Source organism: Abramis brama, assembly GCF_963993115.1.
Source record: "Abramis brama genome assembly, chromosome: 6".
NCBI lineage: Eukaryota > Metazoa > Chordata > Actinopteri > Cypriniformes > Leuciscidae > Abramis > Abramis brama.
Window position 1 is genome coordinate 36,988,828 of NC_139968.1, and position 19,350 is coordinate 37,008,177.

General features: G+C 40.4%; 1 protein-coding gene across 1 annotated transcript in view; it reads right to left on the minus strand.

Annotated features, from left to right (window-relative positions):
* The window catches only part of LOC311084864 (SLAM family member 5-like), a 183,586-nt gene extending 171,012 nt beyond the window's left edge, over window positions 1–12,574 (minus strand). The window contains exons 1-3 of the mRNA XM_084117157.1: window positions 12,487–12,574; window positions 8,517–8,834; window positions 8,063–8,353 (exon numbers count right to left, since the gene is read on the minus strand). Of these exons, the coding sequence (XP_083973283.1) occupies window positions 8,063–8,353; window positions 8,517–8,834; window positions 12,487–12,526 (649 nt within the window). The 5' untranslated portion in view covers window positions 12,527–12,574. The remainder of the gene's footprint in view (window positions 1–8,062; window positions 8,354–8,516; window positions 8,835–12,486) is intronic.
* Window positions 12,575–19,350: the final 6,776 nt, after the last annotated feature.

Genomic DNA, 19,350 nt, shown 5'->3' on the forward strand with positions numbered 1-19,350 from the left:
TCTTATGCATGTCATTGGTGATTCATTGTGTCATTGGTCGTGTGTTACTGTCTTTTTTTCTGTCACATTAAATACAATGATGATAATTTTACATCCATTTAATTCTGCTACACTCAAAAGTTAAGATTTAAGGGATTGCATCATTACTTGATTTTAACTGGTTTTCAAATATTTTCATTTTTATAGCAAATACATAGTGCAGATGAACTAACCTCATTCAAGCACACTTTTAACAAACATGATTAAAATAAATAAAACATAATCTTTCGGTAACTCTGTCTACATGTGCTGAAAAAAAAATAGAAATAATATTTCATAAAAACCTTTAATATTGTCAAAGAAGTAAGGTAACACCAGTGACAAAAAATGGTACATGCGGTATTTAAATAAATGCACAAAAAATATAAACAATCATTAAGCTGTCATTTATGCGTATTCATAAAGTCAAAGGGTAATCTAATAATGTGGTGTAAGTTTAAATGTTAGAAAAAGAAATCAATTTTAAGACATCTTGCCATACCAAAATTGGACGTTTCTGTAGAATGACCCAGAAATGAAAGTGAGAGCGCACACACAACAGAGTTGTTTTACGGATATAAAGTTTACCAGTCCCCCTGAAAAGGTCTGTATATATTTGTTTACTGTTAGAATTCGCTGTGTATGTTGATGATAAAACAAGGGGGAGAGAGTTTATGGATAAGACTTTAATGCGCACTTGTTGTACCACCACTTGTACACCAGATTCGGGTAATGAACCTAATTTTACTTTATGATCCATTTCAAAGTAAAGCACTGGTAAGCAAAGCCTCTTTTCGCCATCACTAAACAATTAGACCACACATATTTTACAGACCACATATATTTTACTTAATTATTTATTAAAAATCCAGTATATGTTACAATATTTATAATATCTGTTTTATCCTGTTAACCTCTTGAAGCTCTGACGTCATTGACCAGAAGAACAGCAGCAGCCGCAGCAGCCACGCCCATCAGCGCAGTGACGACCAATCGCAGCACAGCTTCAACTGAATCACAACAGGGGGCGTGGACCTCTGAAAAAATCAAATGAAACAAATGATAATAGTAGTATAGGTATGTCACTTTATAGGCCAACTACACTGGTTCGCTCTACAAAATTATCGCAAAAAAAAAAGAAGCTCTGTGATCAACAAAAGTTTATGATAGCCTATAACCTACTTGCATGTTTTATCCATCAAGATGTTATCAAAGGTGAGTACAACTTTTAAAATTTTGAAGCCTGCAGTCCCCAGAAGGAAAAAGCTAATGGTAACCTAAACCAGGGGTCACCAAACTTTTTTCTCTGGGGGCCACATTATCGTTCCTGACTGTGATGGGGGGGCCGGGTCAGCTATATAACATAGAATTGTATGGCCCAGACCAAAATGACCACCAGCAGGCCTCATTGTGTAGTAGAGATTACTAGCCTGGCACAGCCATCCCCACTAATATATCCACACTACTATATCAACACTTGATTCCTGGCACATATTTGTTATCTTTACTAGTGGTTTGCAAAAGTTGTAATCGAGTCTTCATACTTTGTTTTAATTAAAGTTATTCTTCACAAATAATCATTGGTCCACTGTTCTTTGAAAACTCTGCACTCTCTTTTAGGGGTGGAACGGTACACAGAAGTCACGGTTCGGTTCATACCTCGGTTCAGACATCACGGTTCGGTACGAGTTCGGTACAATGGAGGCAAAAGCAAAACAAAAATGCAGAAGACTTGTGCATGTCTTAGGCTGGACCACCAAAAGAAAAATAAATGTCTTAAGCCTTGTATTTTATTTTAAATAAGTTTTATTAATAAAGTAAAGGCATATAGAACCAGTTTATTTGTATTGCACTGACAATAGTTTTATATAATTAGTTCATTAATTCAATTCATAAAAATACCTGATATGTTTGGTAATTGTACCTGAATGAATTGAAAATTAATCTGCTACATTTCAGATTAATTTGTTTTCCTTAAAAATGTAATTAACAGTAACAAACACTTTGCAGTTTGAATGATGTCCTGCATAAACTAAATGACGGAGTATGTTTTTATGTTTCCACTGTTCGATCGCGGCCGCGCCTCACACACACACACACGCACGCACACGCACAAATATAAGTAAACACTTTACGACTTTTCGATCGCGCCCACACCTCTCTCTCAACATATTCCAGCATAGCAATCTTTACATCGCAGTCTGCTTCAGAGCTAAGGCGGAGCTACAGATTAGGTGTCCCTAAAGAACCCGCGTATCTAACAGTAGTTCCGCATTACATTAATTAAATTGCACGCGAGTTTTATTTATTTTTATACCGTGTATTCTCCTTGTAAATGTATGCACTAAACCGTGACGCCCGTACCATGACGTAATCTGATCAGATATTCCTGCTGTGTGTGGTGTGTTAAGACTGCTCTCGTCTGCTCGGAAGGACGTCGGGACCACTCCTATCTCAAATCGGGGATATCCAACATGTTGGATTTTTTTGGCCCGATTTCTCCTCGTGTGTGGTGTCCCCCGGGGACAAACGAGCACGCAGCCTGTGGACTGTGGCGTGTAGCCAATCAGTAAGCGAGGTGACGAGGCGGCGAGGAAGCACCGGGAAACAAAATCAAAACAGGCGGCGGTAGCTCGCGTTGTCTCCACTTCTTTGATCATCGCCTTTTCTTTTGATAATGTTTTTTTTGGGGGTTAAAAACAAACTACAAACCTGACCTGGGAATGCTCGGGAGTCAAATCGGTTTGTGTGAGATGTGTTGATTTTGCCATGTGGTTGCGCACCACACACTGTACGACCAAAACTATTAGACCCGTGATTTTTTATCGCCGTGTGTGGGGTCTCTCAAGTTTGGAAAATCGGCCAACAATTTTAAAATCGTCCCGTGTGGACCAGGCTTAAGCGCTAGCTGTGTCCCTCCATGTTCTTGTCCTATGTCAGAACTGGATAGGCCTACTGTTTTGTTTGTTTGGGGAAATGGGCATGGTGATTGCAAGCACAGTGGAATGTTTACGGTTAAAGTGCTTCGCGTTCGCTTTGTTTATTTCAAAGGGGTAGCTCCCACAATGATTGTGGGGCTCGCGTGTTGATCTGGCTGAGAAGCGAGAGATGGTGCGTCCCTGTCGCTCGCTCTCTCTCCAGATCACAATGTCCTTTTGCTTGACTACCGAAGCGTGCCTCTGCGCTTCTTCGGCTCGGGCAGACGACATTGATTCTCATGTGTTTGCCGCCTCCGAGCGTTTCTCCTGTGATAATAAAAGGAGAACTGCTTGGGGCGATCGCTCGTGCAGTGGCCAGATTATAGGCTACTGATCACAGCAAAAAGATTCCCATAAAACACTCACAGTTTATAAATAAAGATTGTAAATATATAAAAGATATATGTGTCTTGTGTCCTCGACATCGACCCATTCGACTATCACGGGTGCGAAGGCACGCGATTATATGATGCTGCCTCAGAGACACGCTAGTGGGCTATCTCTCCCCTGGGATCACATTATCAGACGCATTTTCAGCGGGTCAGGCTGGTACTGCGCTGCACACCATGGCTATTATAGGCATACCAGGCTGATCCTATGAAAGATTTTAAAACACAGCCTGTCATCCACATTTTTTGCTGGGGGACTCATATTGTATATATGTAATATTTTACATAATTATATATAATATGTATATTGTAGCCTATATAATATAATATTGTCTGGCTGTTCTTTGGCCACATTTAATTCTGAGGAATTAAAGCCGCCTCCGAGTACTCCTCTCGTTATGATAAAGCATGTGAGGGGTTACTTGAGGTGGTGTCTCGTGTAATGGCCAGATTACAGCTAGACTGCCCTCCTTGAGGATCTCCATGACGTTAATTTGTTAATGTGGAAAACCTTATTCTTTGTGCGTCTTTGTGCTCTCAAGGTCAACTTATTAAGAATATCGTGGGTGCATGGGCGTGTGGTTATACGATGATGGACCAGTCCGAAGAGATGCTTGCTTCTCTTCTCTGTGCTCATCGTCATTTGAGTCAGCACTCCCCACCAAGCCGTGTATAATAACATCCATGCTGGTGGTGGTCAGACTGGTGCTGCTCTGCACACTATGGCTCCTACCTGACACCCTCACGAAACCACTGTACATCCTCGCCACATCTGGTGATTCGGGGGGCAGCGGTTCCCAGCGAAATGTTAGATGTTCCATTGATTCCTGCTGTCATCCAGGACACGGAACATCTACGCAACATGGGGGTTGCGTTCAATCTTAGATCTTCAAGGCTTAAACCGTACAGTCAAAGCACTCAAGTTCAAGATGTTAACTGTAAAGACGACCGTGTCGCAAATTATACATCACATTTGGTTTGTCACGATCGATCTGAAGGACACATACTTTCATATAGAAATATTGCCACAACACAGGAGGTTCCGAAGGTTTGCTTTTGGGGGCGAAGCTTACCAATATCGGGTCCCTCCATTTGACCTAGCCATGTTACATAGACGATTGGCTGATACTGGCCCAGTCTCAAGAGGTTGCGCTTCGACATCAAGATCGATCCCCGCTCATCTTCTCTCTATGGGGCTGAGATGCAACGCCAATTAGAACGTTCTCTCTCCCGCCCAGAGAGTAACGTGCTTGGGGGTTAAATGGGACTCTGTCACCATCGGGGAAACAACTGTCTCCCGCTCGTGTCAAGACCAATTTTAAACACCCAAAGCAACATCTGGCTATGTCAGGACATTATATAGGTCTCATGGCAGCTGTGTCCACAGTGATCCCTCTGGGCCTTTTGCACATAAGACTACTTCAGTTGTGGCTCAAAGCAGGGGATTTCATCTATACAATCCCCAAGGGCAAATAAAGGCAAGAGTACTCGCTGAGTGCTTCATGTTGAAGGGGGTGGATTGGAATCCACTGCTGCTTCAATGTATATGTAATGAGTGATTATAATCAAGGTATTAATCAATATTTTTCCTTCTAAATATCAAATGAGAATGACTTCCTGGAGATTTTACTTTGTTATAGAAGTTACCAGTGTGATTACTGAAATGTTCATTTCATGTATTCTTTAATGTCTGTATTTGAAATCTGAATGCAGTAACGGTGCTTGCTTATTTAGCCCAGCTTCCAGAAATAAAATAGAAACTTGTTTTGTTTTTGAGAAAGGTCTTCAACATGTTAAAACATACATGAAGCCAATAATTTAAGGGACCATTTCTTTGTTAAAGCCTTACTTTCCTTTTAGACTAAACAAGTGTAGCTCTTCTTGAAAAAGAACGTATTATCTTCATGTTTTGAGAAGACTCTCCTGTTTATAGTTAGAGCCTGGCCAAATCCAACCTTGGGAAAGCTGTGTGTCGGTGTATGTGTTAGTTTTCTTGGTTAGGTTAAGGAACCACTGGCATTATTGGAAATTGACTGAGTTGTTGTTCTGGACATGTTGGCACCCAGTAACCCAAATCTCCGACCTGGAATGTCATGACGTGCCTAAACTCAGGGTCTGAGTGTCAGCTGCCTAAGCGATGGAGATATGCTTCTGTCTATCTGTATATCTGTGGAAAATTACTATGTTTATCTATTTCTTAGCTAATGAGAATGATTCAACCTGTAAGCAAGGACGTAGCTTAGACCTTGGAAATGGTATAACTGCTGTGATCTTTGTAACTGTAAAACGGGGTGGCATACAAACTCCTGTGTGAGTCTTGAAGCTGACTCCTGTTGATGAAACTGCAAACTATCCTCATTAAAACTTTTCTTCAATTTATTATAATTCTGACTCCGGGTTTTCTTTCAAACATCTGGTCCTTGGGTCCTAAACTGTTACCCCCTAACAATGTCCTTTCTAAAAATCCATGTTTATGGTAAGTCATGCGCTGAATGCTTCATGCACTTTATAAAATCAATGTTTATGGTAAGGGTTACGCGCTGTGGCTTCGTTCCCTTTCTACGTGGTTCAGACCCCAGTTCCTTGCCTTGGGTCCCACTCTAGGTGTGTCTTGCCGTCGCAGAATGCTAACGACAGACGCCTCTCTGATGGGCTGGGGAGCGGTCTTAAGTGGTCGTCCAGCTCAAGGGGAATGGGAGGGTCATCAGCTCGATTGGAACATCAACTGCCTCGAGCTGATGGCTGTATTTCTGGCCCTGAAATACTTTCTATCTCAGTTGAGAGACTGTCATGTCCTAGTGCAGGTGTCACAGCGGCAGTCTCTTACATATATCACCAGGGAGGTCTGCGCTCACGCAATCTGAACAATAGCGAGGCAGATTTTTCTCTGGGTCCAGGACAAGTTTCTGTCACTGTACATTAACAGGGCAGTGTACATCCCAGGGCATCTGAATGTGGGAGCGGATTTACTGTCCAGACAGAAACTACTGATAGGGGAATGGAAACTCCACCCAGAAGTAGTCAAACAGATTTAGACCAGATTTTACGAAGTGGAGGCGGACCTCTTCGCCTCTTATCAGACAGCGCAATGTCCCCTCTACTTCTCTCTGAGTCACCTAGCCCCCCTGGGTCTGGACGCGATGGCGCACACATGGCCCAAAATGCGCCTGTATGCGTTTCCTCCAGTATCTCTGCTCCTGGGAGTTCTAGCCAGAGTTCGCCAAGAAGGGTCTTGCCTCTTACTGATAGCACCATGTTGGCTGAACAGAGTTTGGTTCTCGGAGATAATATCTCTCTTCGACGGCTCGCAGTGGGCGATTTGCCGGAGAGGAGGGACCATCTGTCTCAGACGGAGGGCACGATATTCCATCCCAGGCCCGACCTGGGGGACACTGGGCTTTCGCCTGATGTTGGTGAGAACATTAGCACAGAGAAGTGCTAGGGCTTCCTCCACTAGAAAGAGTTATGCCAACAAATGGGGTGTTTTTGAAAGGTGGTGTGTTGTACGTAATCCAGATCTGGTCAACTGCCAGATTGCTTCAGTTCTGGACTCCCTGCAGGAAAAGTCGTCGACAGACACATGCCCCTCCACTCTCAGGGTTTATGTGGGCGCTCTTTCGGCTTGGAAGGGGCGCTACTCTGAATACATCCTCTGCTCGCTCGCTTCATTCGTGGGTCCAGACGACTGAGGCCGCCTGTAAGAACCAAGATCCCTTCATGGGACTTCGCTATAGTCCTCAAGGGTCTGGTTGAGACCCCTTTTGAACCTCTAGAGTCAGCGTCTGACAATCTTCTAAACCTTAAGATGTTTTTTTTCTAATGGCAATAACTTCTTTAAAAAGAATCAGGGTTATGCAGGCTCTGTCGATCTCGCCATCCTGCTTAGACTTTGCCCCAGGACTGGTGAAAGTGCTTTTGTATCCAGGCCTACGTCCACCACACTAGCCAGTGGCGTAAGTCAGAGTAACTGTTCGTCTGTTATGGGGGCTGTAACAAAGGGGCGGCCGCCACCAAGCAGGCCATGTCACATTGGGTCAGGGATGCTATTGCTCTTGCCTATGAGGCGCGCGGTCAAGTTTCGCTAATGGGTCTAAGGGTTCACTCCACCAGGGAGGTCGCCTCTTCAAGTGCTCTTGCAAGGGGTGCCTCTTACAACTTGTTTGTGATGCGGCAGGCTGGTTCTCTCCGCACACATTCATAAGATTTTATAGTTTGGATGTTCATGCCACTCCGGGCTCTCATGTCCTTGAGTCAACATCACAAGCTAACGCCGATGACATCATCAACCGAGGCTATATTACCTCCAGGTCAATTCTGTTGACGTGTTTACACACTATATTCACAGCTGGTCACGTTTAAAGACGTTCCCAATGCGCTAAGCAGTGCAGCATCTCATTCCGCTTTTTCAGGGAACAGGGTTATGGTCAAGTAACCCAGAACGTTTTCAACAAGCCGACTTTATCACTTTGTCACAAACTCAAAACAATAATAAAAAAAAAAGCCAAAACGTCTGCAGATATCTCCTATTGTGCTCCACAGAAGAAAACAAATCAAACCAGTCAAGCAAGGACATACCTGATGACAGAAGCTCATTATTAATTTCCGGAATCTTAAGTTATCAGTCACGATAAAATCAACAAATTTAATCAGTGAATATTATCATCAGTGCTGTGGTACCTGCACATGTGTGACAGAGTGTGTTGATGTCCAGATGTGTGGTCTGGTTACTGATGGGATTGTTCAGCACACAGCTGTAGGTGTTTTTATCCTGATATTCCACCTCCAGAGGTAGAGAGAGACTGATGCTGAGATCAGACGCACTGATGCTGGACAATACACTGATTCCTTTGTACCAGGAGAGAGTCGCATCACTCACATTCAACACTGATGAACACACCAATGAACAATTTGATGATGATGAAGAACAGTGTGAAGAGTTACTGATGATGACAGGAACAGGCAGACAAGCTGAGAAACATGAGAGAATAAACAAATCTGGATAAATATAATCAACAATCTATATGTTCAATTGTCTTTAGTAAGTGTTTCTGTGATCTCAAATGATAAGATTTCAGTATGTGAAAAATAAAATAAGAATATCTGAAGAACAAGACAAATGATCTCTACTCACCATAGACAGAAACACTGAATGTTTTTGATGATCGTTTCCCTCCCCTTATCTCTATTTTATAATCTCCAGTATGTTCAGTTCTGGTGTTTGTGACGGTCAGAGATCCAGTTTGATCGTCCAGCTTCAGTCTGTCTCTGAATCTCCCATCAGGACCATCAAATGTGGAGAAGATTCCAGCAGTTCTACTGATTTGAGCTATAAGAGACTTTTCAGCTCCATATTTCCACAATATATCTTTATCTTCGTGTATTTCAGTAAGATCTGAGTTTAGAGTAACCGAATCTCCCTCCATCACTGACACTGACTCACTAAACACACCTGGAGAACAAACAGATGAAGGTTTCCGTTTAATATAAATCCTAAAATTAGCTGTAGTTTGTAATCTTTAGATGTGAATTAAAGAACAGAGGCAGAAACACAAATTGTCTCTGCTGATGCAGGAACAGGCCGCTGGAAAACATGAGAGAAATAAGAATCTGATTGGAACAAAGTGTGGTCAATGCTGACACTGACAGTCCTTTTTTTTTTGAGCTGTCACCACACGTTCACCACAGAGGAAGGAGGAGAGCTGGGTGGAGGAGGGACATTTCCACTACAAGTTCAACAAAACTGAAGATCATCTATGTTTGTGCGTGAAGAATGCGTTGTGTACGAGTCGCAGGTGGCAAATGACACCCTAAGAAAAAGTATTGCCACCCTAGAATTATCCTTGTAAAAAAATATAAATTTAAGCAGTGTTTCCTGTACTTTCAGCAGCCGTGCTTCAGTGTGAAAAAGGTTGTGAAAAAATGGCCAGAAATCATACAAAATCGAACACTTCTCTAATATATATTATGAAATAGTATGTTTGAGTACATAGAATTCTATCATATTTTCATATCCCATAAGGCCACAGGAGAGGATTTATGAATGACAGTGAAGCGACGAAACTGTAGATCACATGACACTGACAACATGGTGGATGTAGTTTAGATTACTGTACACTCATGCTATATAGAACATACAATAGTATGTGACAGAGAAAAATAATCAGCTTCATTAAAGGTACACTATAGCTGAGTCCCAAATCAGAGGCTGCATCCTTCGAAGCCCGATTGCGTCACAGTGGTGCGACGACTGTCCCAATTCAAACGCTCCTTCACATGTGGCCTCCAAATGTGTCCTTCGTTTGTGAAGAAAAAGTACATACTTTTGAGTGTGTAGCAGTAGAGTAGACAAGCTTTGGCACCCTGAAGAAGGCAGCAGAGATGTATCTTTAACTTAATTTGATATCCCACAATCCTGTGCTTTCCAATGAGATAAAAAATAAAGATGCTGCTAAACTGTCAATGGATTGAGGTGAGACTGCTGAATCTATATATACAACTCTTATCATTGATTGCTGAGTGCTCTCCCGGACTTTGTTAATAAAACATCATATAGCTTATAAAGTTTTGGATTTCATACATTAATTTCTTATTCAAACAAAATCCTGTCATCCAGCCATCTCTTTCATCCTCATCCTTTTTACCAAAAATGTGTTTTAGGTGGACAGATCAATACAGTAGCCTACAAAGAACATAACAAATTTAAAGCTCTACTATGTAACTTTTGTATTTGACCACAAGAGGGCGCAGTTTCCAACAATAACAAAGGCGAAGCTTGATGACGCTATGAAGGACGATGGGAGATGTCGTTTTTAATGCGTTTTCACCATCTAGCGATTTATCTAAATGGAATTAATGAATCATGATCACGGATGAGGTAATTTATTCGTTTTTGTATTACCTGTATGTCTGATCGTATTATTTTATGTCATCATAATTAATGAACTGCAAGGAACATGAAATGCTATGCTATATTATCCCGTTACAACATACAGCTATTTGTCAAATGTTTTGTTTGGTTTATGTTGTGCAGTTTTACGTTTTTATGGTTAATGCCGTGTTGTTTAACGTGTTCAAACCAATATCTAAAAGTAAATTTGAACGAACATTTGCAAGTAATGACTAAATATATTTTTAACAACATATCCGATTGTATTTAATTGTACTGCCATAATCTCGGTCACCACACGTGATAAAAAGCCTTACCGAAGTACAAAGAGCAATATAACTTTGTTTATAAGTGCTATTATTGACAGTTGCATGTCTTACCTGTCTATCAGTACACTCGCGAGAGCAGAGTCTCTGTCAAGTCCAAGAATGTCGCGCAGCTCTCTCCATCTCGAAAACGCCTGACGATATTTATCCGGGTTTTATTCCTCCGTTTGTCACACAGTCCGCGACTCCGCGTGTATCCGAATATGGACGCTTTCGTTTTGTTGGCACTTCAATACTCGCCAATCAGTAATCGTGATGCATAACAGCTAACCATACAGACTATGGCTATAACGCTTTAACCACCACTTCCGCATTTGACCATGCGATATTCCGGTGTGGTGGGTCATATTTTTTATTTTATTCTTTTTTTATTCTTTGTCAGACGTCTTTATTGTTTATTGTGATAAGAAAAAAAACTCAATAAAGTTGTTGTAAAAAAAAAAAAAAAAAAATCCGGTGGGGGAATATCCTATCACATGTTCCAGACCGGAAAAAAGGATAGAGCGGACATTGCGTCACTGAGGCGCGACATTTCTTTTCCGGGACGGACAGTTATTTAAAATCGGAATTTCTCTGAAATAAAAAATCTTTGGAGACTTTTAAGATATTGTAAGTACACAACTGGAGGAAATATATCACACTGTGCAAGTTATTTTTGGAAATTTTATTACAAAAATCCTGCATATTGGAGCTTTAAGATGTTGGAAAAAACTATTTCTTTTCTGTTAACCAAATGCTTTTTAATCTTCGCTATTGCTTCAATGTAAATAAACAAGTGCACCGTTGTTGTGTCGTGACAAGTATGTTCAAGTCAGATATGCACAGATTCTGTGCAATACGCTGTTTAATATCATGATGACTCACAAATTGAGTAGCCTACGCTAAATCTTCGCAGATTTGGCTTAGGCTACACGAACTTCCCCAGCAAAAAGAGTAAACATAATAACACACCAACTTGGCATTGGCAAGTGATTTGACAGCGTTACCCACATTTGGCAAGAGTTAATTTCAAACACTGGATAGATACCACATTCCACCGCTCCCAAACAAATCGGCACGACCGCCATCTTAGAACGGTCAGCGTGTCATGCACAGTAAGAATCATGACACAACAATCTGCAGCTTCTGGTTGTGAAACCACCAAGATTTTAATCCCGGAAGGAATGGGATAACCTTTCACAGGTGAGAATGTGTTGGTGTTTTTATCTACAGTATCAACTCATATTAGTTTTTATACTATGGTAACTCTTTAATTTCGTGTTAGCTGACGCTTTCGTCTTGTATTGTGTATGTTTGTATGCCTTCGTCTATAGTAGGCTTTTGTGTTAGTTTGCAAAATCATCTGCTAAAGTCTATTCCAAATATAAATATTCATAAATACGTCTGACTACAGTTGCAGACACTCAGTTGCAAAATGGTGGATGGCTCTGTTTGTATTTCACAACCAAAAAAACTCTATAGCGGCATTTAAGTTATATATTTCTAATGGAAAATGTATTTTACTATTTATAAAAACAATAATAACATGATTTAATGAATAATAACATTTCATAACTGTGCAAAAAACAACACTGACTTTTAGATGATTATACTTTTCGACTGCCTGCAGAAGCTGTCATCATTTACACATCAGATTCATCATTAACGATGGGCAATGAGTAAAGCCATGAACTCTGAAATTATCGCAATACTTTTATTCTAAAATGTTGTTGCACAATAGAAAAAATAAATGCAAAAAGAGCAGAATCAATTTTATTTCAGCTTAACTTGTGCATCTTTTCTATAGGATTAACAGAGAATGCAAATCCTCTGACTGATTAAAAAAGCAGCCAATTGCTTTGTATAAAAACTAAAGCAAGATTTAATGACTTAAAATAAATATAACTTACCAATATGCCACATGTAGCACAAAATAAACAGATGAACCATCTTCAAATAACAGTGCTTGAAATATGTGAACACTTGTGTGACAGACAGATTGTGCAACGCATTCTCATCCTTGGACGTCACATACTGACCCTTGTGACATTTCGTCTACATCGAACGCACATGGCACCCTTTAGCGTCAATATGACACGCACAGGATATGGGTAGGTTTAGTTCTGGGGTAGGTTTAGGGTTAGACCGCTAGGAGGCGCCTTCTGGCTCATATCTATCTGCGTCTCATATTGACGATAAAGGGTGCCATGTGCGTTTGATGCAGACGAAATGTCAACAGCGTCAGTACTATGACGCCTTGGGATGAGAACGGGCTGGATTGTGAACTGACTCAACGGTGTTAAACTGTGATATTAAGGTAGAGTTGCGTGTGTTTCCTCCTCCACCGGATTTGAACACTAACCACATGTGTGAGTTACTCTGGCATGTGGTGATTCTTTCTCCTTTTAAGACTTGTTCTTATGCCGCGTTCCAGGCAACCTGTAACCCGTGTTTTTCCAACTCGTAACTGGGAGTACATCGATCTAGTACGAGTTCACGGGTGGGAAGTCACGGGTTTGACTGCCGTTCCAGTGCACTTTCAGGGTATAAGGTTGGAAAAACACGGGTTACAGGTTGCCTGGAACGCTACAAAGTCGTGAGTCGTGGTTTGAAGTCGTGATTTACGTGCTCAAAAACCTGCCTGGAACGCAGCATTAGTAGCATTGTTTATTTTACAAGTTGTACCATTTTAGTTTTATATTGTTTTCGACTATTAACCTGAACTCTGGCCTGACTCTATTAGTGGTGTTTTTCATATACTAGATGAGGTGTGCTTTGACTTTTATAAGCGATCAGGTGACGATGTTCGCATTCAAAAGATTGCATTGACTTAACATGGGGATGAACTTTGATAGGTCATAGCTCCTCCGAACAAGGATTTTGTGGAAATGTGTGGGTTTCCACATCTGAAGAGGATATCAAGTTCTGTAAGAACAGAACCTCGCAATGGGGTGTAAGTTGTAGCCCTGGGTCGCAAGCAGTAACGTGCGGTGAAATCTTGTCATGGGTAGGCTGTGACCTATCAATGTGGCATGTTCATATTCATTCAATTAATGAAGCAACCCAAGTTCATATCAGGCATCATCACATCGCTGCCTGCATACAGCAAAGTCATATGTAAGGCTAATGCACAATCAAATCTAATAATCAAATTAATGGACAAATCTATCTTATGATAGATATATATTATACAACAAACAAATGTTTTATGCGGGACACAGTAAGAGAGGGAGGCGGCGCGGTGTCAGCGAACCGACAAGCAGCCTAGTCACTATTGTGTAGTTTGTATTAATGCCATGGTTCAAAAAATAATGTAAAGGTTAAATAATAATTCACTTAGACTTCGTAAGAAGCAATTGCGACTTTATTTCACACAATTCTGACTTTATATCTTGCAATTCTGACTTTATAACATGCAATTGCGACTTTATTTCACACAATTCTGAGAAATAATGACAGAATTGCGAGATGTAAACTCGCAATTGTGAGATAAAAAGTTGCAATTATCTTTTAAAATGTTTTATTCTGTGGCGGAAACAAGCTTCCATACCTCCTGGCCTCTTCCTCCCATCCATCCTCCCTGACGCATAGCTACCGGGCCGGCCCAGCTATCGGTAGGCGCCGGCGGTGCCGCGGTAGTTACCTGAGAAAACGTTTTGGAAAAGACGGGCTATGGACCCAACCAACTCTATAGGAGGGGAGGGGAGAACTCCCTCACATGGTACAACCAGAGAATGTCTAATAGGAAGAGAATTGGCACTCTCTGCTTACTTCCGGTTTCTGGACTGGCTGCAGAAACATGTCTCTGTCCATGCGGGGGCGCTCGCAGGCGAGTGCAGAATGAATGGAGGTCTATGGCGAAAAACCCTCAAAATCCACTTTTCTCAGGATATAATTTTTTGTCTAGTAATTTGAATGTTGTATTCGAAAGGAGATGCAAAGAAATTACACATTGCTGGGTGTTAGATTTTTTAGAGTCACTTATTTGCTTTAAAAAGTCTTTTAAAATGTCAATGATGTCAGAATACTGACATCATTAGCAGAATGCTAGCGTGTTATGGGCAACAACAACTCAACCTGTAAGAAATCGAAAATAAATAAGTACTCGTTCATTCAACTTTCGACCTATAACCCATGTTGAACTTGCAATAAATAAAATCTGAGATTTCTCAACGGCAATCGGGTGAAAGAGACACATTTAGCCGTCTAGCCCCATAGACTCCCATTCAGTCTGCACTCGCCCGCGATCACCTCCAGTGGAATTCTAATGGAACTGCAACCAAGATCGATACAATGGGGCTAATAGGAAGTGCCAAGGCTCTCCTTAGACGGGCTCTGGTACAACCTATGCAGAGGCTGTGCGCTCAGTGTCAGAATGCGGAACGTGTGTAGCCTAATGTAACTAACGTGACAAATGTGAAAAAACAAAAATCCTCGACCGGTCTCGGTCTCTGCCTCAATGTTGATAATTCAAGACAGCATGAGAACTGACTGCGCATGCGCAAACCTACGTAAACAACGTTCTATGGACCAAAGAGGCACTGCTAACCTCTGCCTCAATGGCCATGGCCTTGAATTTCCTGCATGAAACAATGGTTTTAGGAGCAAACAATGGCAAAATGAGTATATTATATGTGTATTCCTGAAAATTTTTGTTACAAAAATTAGTATTGGAATAAAATAAATGCAATTAATAATGTGGTGAATTAATAAAGTTCTTGGAATTAATAAATGTAATGTCAACATTTCCTTTGGTGAGGCACTGCCTACCCTGCCTACCCTGACCGCACGTCCCTGGTCGCAAGAGCTGCCCAGATTTACATAGACATATTATGGTTAAGCATAACTCTGGATCACAGTGTCACAGAGACATATGGGTGGGCTCATTTCACTCAGGCAACCAATCAGTCTCTCCGGATCATTGTGACGCTATCAAGCCACGTCCTAGCAACCATTTAGAGCACCCTAGCAATTGATCCCATAAACTGCCATTATAAAGGCCAGGATGGATATCTTTGCAGCACATGAGGGTGGGCTTGTTTCACTCATGCAAACATTCAGTCTTAAGATTCTTCTTGGACACTCTGTATCAACACCCTAGCAACAAATTTCCCAAGAAACAAGTTCCATAGAGTTCCATTCAAATAGATAAAAAGGGATATCTTTGGATAGAAGTGTAATAGAAACATGAGAGTGGGCTTGTGTAGTTGCACACAACAAGCACCATTCACATTCTCTTCAGAAAATCGGTTTAGTTTTTGTTGTTTTTCCACACATTACTGTTGATGGATTAAGGAATCAAGTTTCTTTTCTTTTTTTTAAAGCAACTTATAAATTATAATTGCTCTATTTTTCTGTAAGCTCTATTTGTCGGTCCAGCCATCAGCTCAAACCACATCTCTGTTCAGATGTCACCAGATCAGACCACTGGCGGTTTCACTGTGACTCACAAACTGAGCTTGAGTGTCTTATGGATTCAGTGAATCATGTACCGTGCGTTTCATTCGGCATGAAAAAACAAACAAACCACTTTGAGGCCTTTCTGTGACTATTGTGGAATTTGCTATTATTATAATATATATGTTTTTGCATGATAGTTAAAGATTAATTTAAATGACATGCTTCGAAACCTGCTGCTTTTAAGGTCACAGATTATTCACAGATTATTCACATGCAAAACACTGTTTTGGCATTTACCTTCTGCACTTGATAACAATGAGTGTTTGGTTGAAATGATGGCACCTTTTACTGAAAAAAGCTATATGAAGTCCACTAGTCCTGTAGTTGTTGTTATACACCATCCTTCATAACACTAAAACACAGGAAGAGTTATTAGCTACGTCACCCTGTGTGTGTGTGTGTGTGTGTGTGTGTGTGTCATTTCTTTGGGCCTGACCCAGTTCACACATTTGTGTTGTTTGCTACTTGAACACTGGAGCCTAATACTGAAAATATACGACATATAGGAAGTGGTCAAATGGTCCAAGACCTCAAGTGTAGGAAAGAGTGGAGGAGAGAGAGTGAGTTGTTTGGCCTTAACGCTTTTTTTCACAACCTGAGGTAAATATTGGTATCTTTTATATTATCACAGATGGATTCAAGTGGTAAAATTTAAAGTAAAAGGCATATGTTGAATAAAATAGTATTACTCAAGTCCTAAAGTATAGTGGAAAATTACAATAAATGAATTGATTTTCCACCCCTCTGAAGGAGTGATATTTATCTGTAAAGGTCTGTGAAAATACGCTGAAATCACTACTTTATTTGTATGAATGCACAAATATATGATATATGCACTGAAATATGTGCACTTATCCGTGACACATATGTTAGGGGTCGAGCTTACAGCTGTGATGCTGTTCTTCATAAATCCACCAGATGACTCCATTTATCAGTTAAATCAATATCATACCACTGATCAGAGGAGACATATGCAAATATCAGTCAAAAACATCAGTAAACTCAACAGGTTTCAGCACATACAGTAACAGTGAATGAAGTGATGCGTGAAAAGACATCATACATCATGTAAAAGTGCTGATTCATAAGTTACAATAAGATAACAAGGTCGCTGTCCAGAACTCTGAAGATTGCAACCTTAAAGGGATAGTTCACTTTGAAATAAAATTTTGGTATGTTTTAGCTTACCTCAAGGGCATCCAAGATGTAGGTGTCTTTTTTTCCGCAGTAGTTTCAATTTTGATATTTTTAGGTCAAACCGTTCTTGTCTGTCAGTCATATAATGCAGGTCTATGGTCACTGTCTCAAAGAGCATGCACAAAGTCCAAATTAAAACAATTCCCCATCGTCCAAATGAAACAATTCCCCATCGTAAGTACACATTGATGGCCTAAGACACGAAACGAGCGGTTTGTGTGAGAAAACGAACAGTATTTTTATCGTTGTTACCTCTTGAACACAGCTGCATCCAAATGATCTGAGGGCGCTGGCGGGTATAGATATATACACTAGATGTCGCTTGGCTACGGTTTCGTTCCAATGAAGTGCAGTAGCGAAGGCGAAATCTAGTGTATATATCTATACCCGCCCGCGCCATCAGATCATTTGGATGCGGCTGTGTTCAAGAGGTAACAACGATAAAAATACTGTTCGTTTTCTCACACAAACCGCTCGTTTCGTGTCTTAGGCCATCAATGTGTACTTACGATGGGGAATTGTTTCATTTGGACGATGGGGAATTGTTTTAATTTGGACTTTGTGCATGCTCTTTGAGACAGTGACCATAGACCTGCATTATATGACGGTTTCAAGAACGGTTTGACCTAAAAATATCAAAATTGAAACTACTGCGGAAAAAAAGACACCTACATCTTGGATGCCCTTGAGGTAAGCTAAAACATACCAAAATTTTATTTCAAAGTGAACTATCCCTTTAAGTCCCTTACTCAATAAAAAAAAATATATATATAAATTATAATAATGTTGCACTGTTACAATTTACTGTACATCAGTTTACTGACTGGATACTTTTGCAACTTTTGCAAATTGCAGCACTTCTGTTACTGTATAAAGCATAAAGACTGTTAATGAGGAAAGACTTCAAAGTTCATGACACTGCAGTGTGACATTAAAAACAGATCTGATTTTCTCACACACAGAGCAATCGCATAAATATACTAAAAACCGTGGAGGGGAGAGCGGGGCACAACCGTGTAACCATAGACTGTAAAAACTTGTAAATACTTCCACACATTCAAACGTAGTGTATTTACTAGTTGCAATATCAACACTATTGTAGAAAATTAGCTCTATTAAATATTAATAATCAATAATAACTGGTTATAATTGATTATGAATATTTGGATCAGTTAATATAATTAATATATAAATTAATATTACAATCAATTAACCTGTTTGTCCCGTGAACACTCTGTGTTAATTGTTTATTAATTCTAAGAAATGTGCATTTCCGTGGTATGGGAAATGTCTTTCTTACTTTACACTACTTCTAAAAGCAAGTAGTCAAGATCTATGATTAGAGACTCCAGATATGAGCTTGAGACATGGACAACTTTATGTGCGACATGAACAAGACTTTATTAACTAGTCTAAACACTTAAACTACTCTAACATACACACACATACATGCATACAGTTTACAAGGGAAAGAGAGCTGAAGCAGAATACAGGAAAGCAAGAAGTTATAGCATTGTTTGGAGTTCAGCAGATCAACAGCCTTGAGCTAACCATCAGTTTAGTTCTAACACGCCCTTCTTTAAAGGGGTAAGGATACTTAATGTATCAAATAATGAGACCAAGTTTGATACTTGCATGTCTCGCCCATTTGGCCCACCATAGCCCCACACAGCTGCACCAAATAGCCTGACAACTTGATGGATTTCATGAAATCAGATAACAATCTGGAAAAAGGTTATTAACCTGTTACTTTAATTCGGCTGACACTTCCAGCTCAAAGCTGGAGCCAGTCCTGTGCTCAAATATTTGTACAGTGTTTGCAAAATTATTAGGAACGTAGATTTTCTGATCATATTTTTTTTCCAGGCACATTTTACCAATTCCAAACCAAATTGATCTTAATAATTTTGTATTTAATCAAAAAAACATGTAATTTTCCTTTCACATACACATATGAAACCAAATTCATTTACATACTATCATAGCCGCGGGAACATATTTTATCAGGGGGGTGATGGGGGCGGGGCTTAATGGGCGAGGCTTGAGATTGCGGGGCGGTGCTATGGTAGTCTTTTTTAAACAAAATCTTAATATTAAACAGCCCAAACAAAAAGATG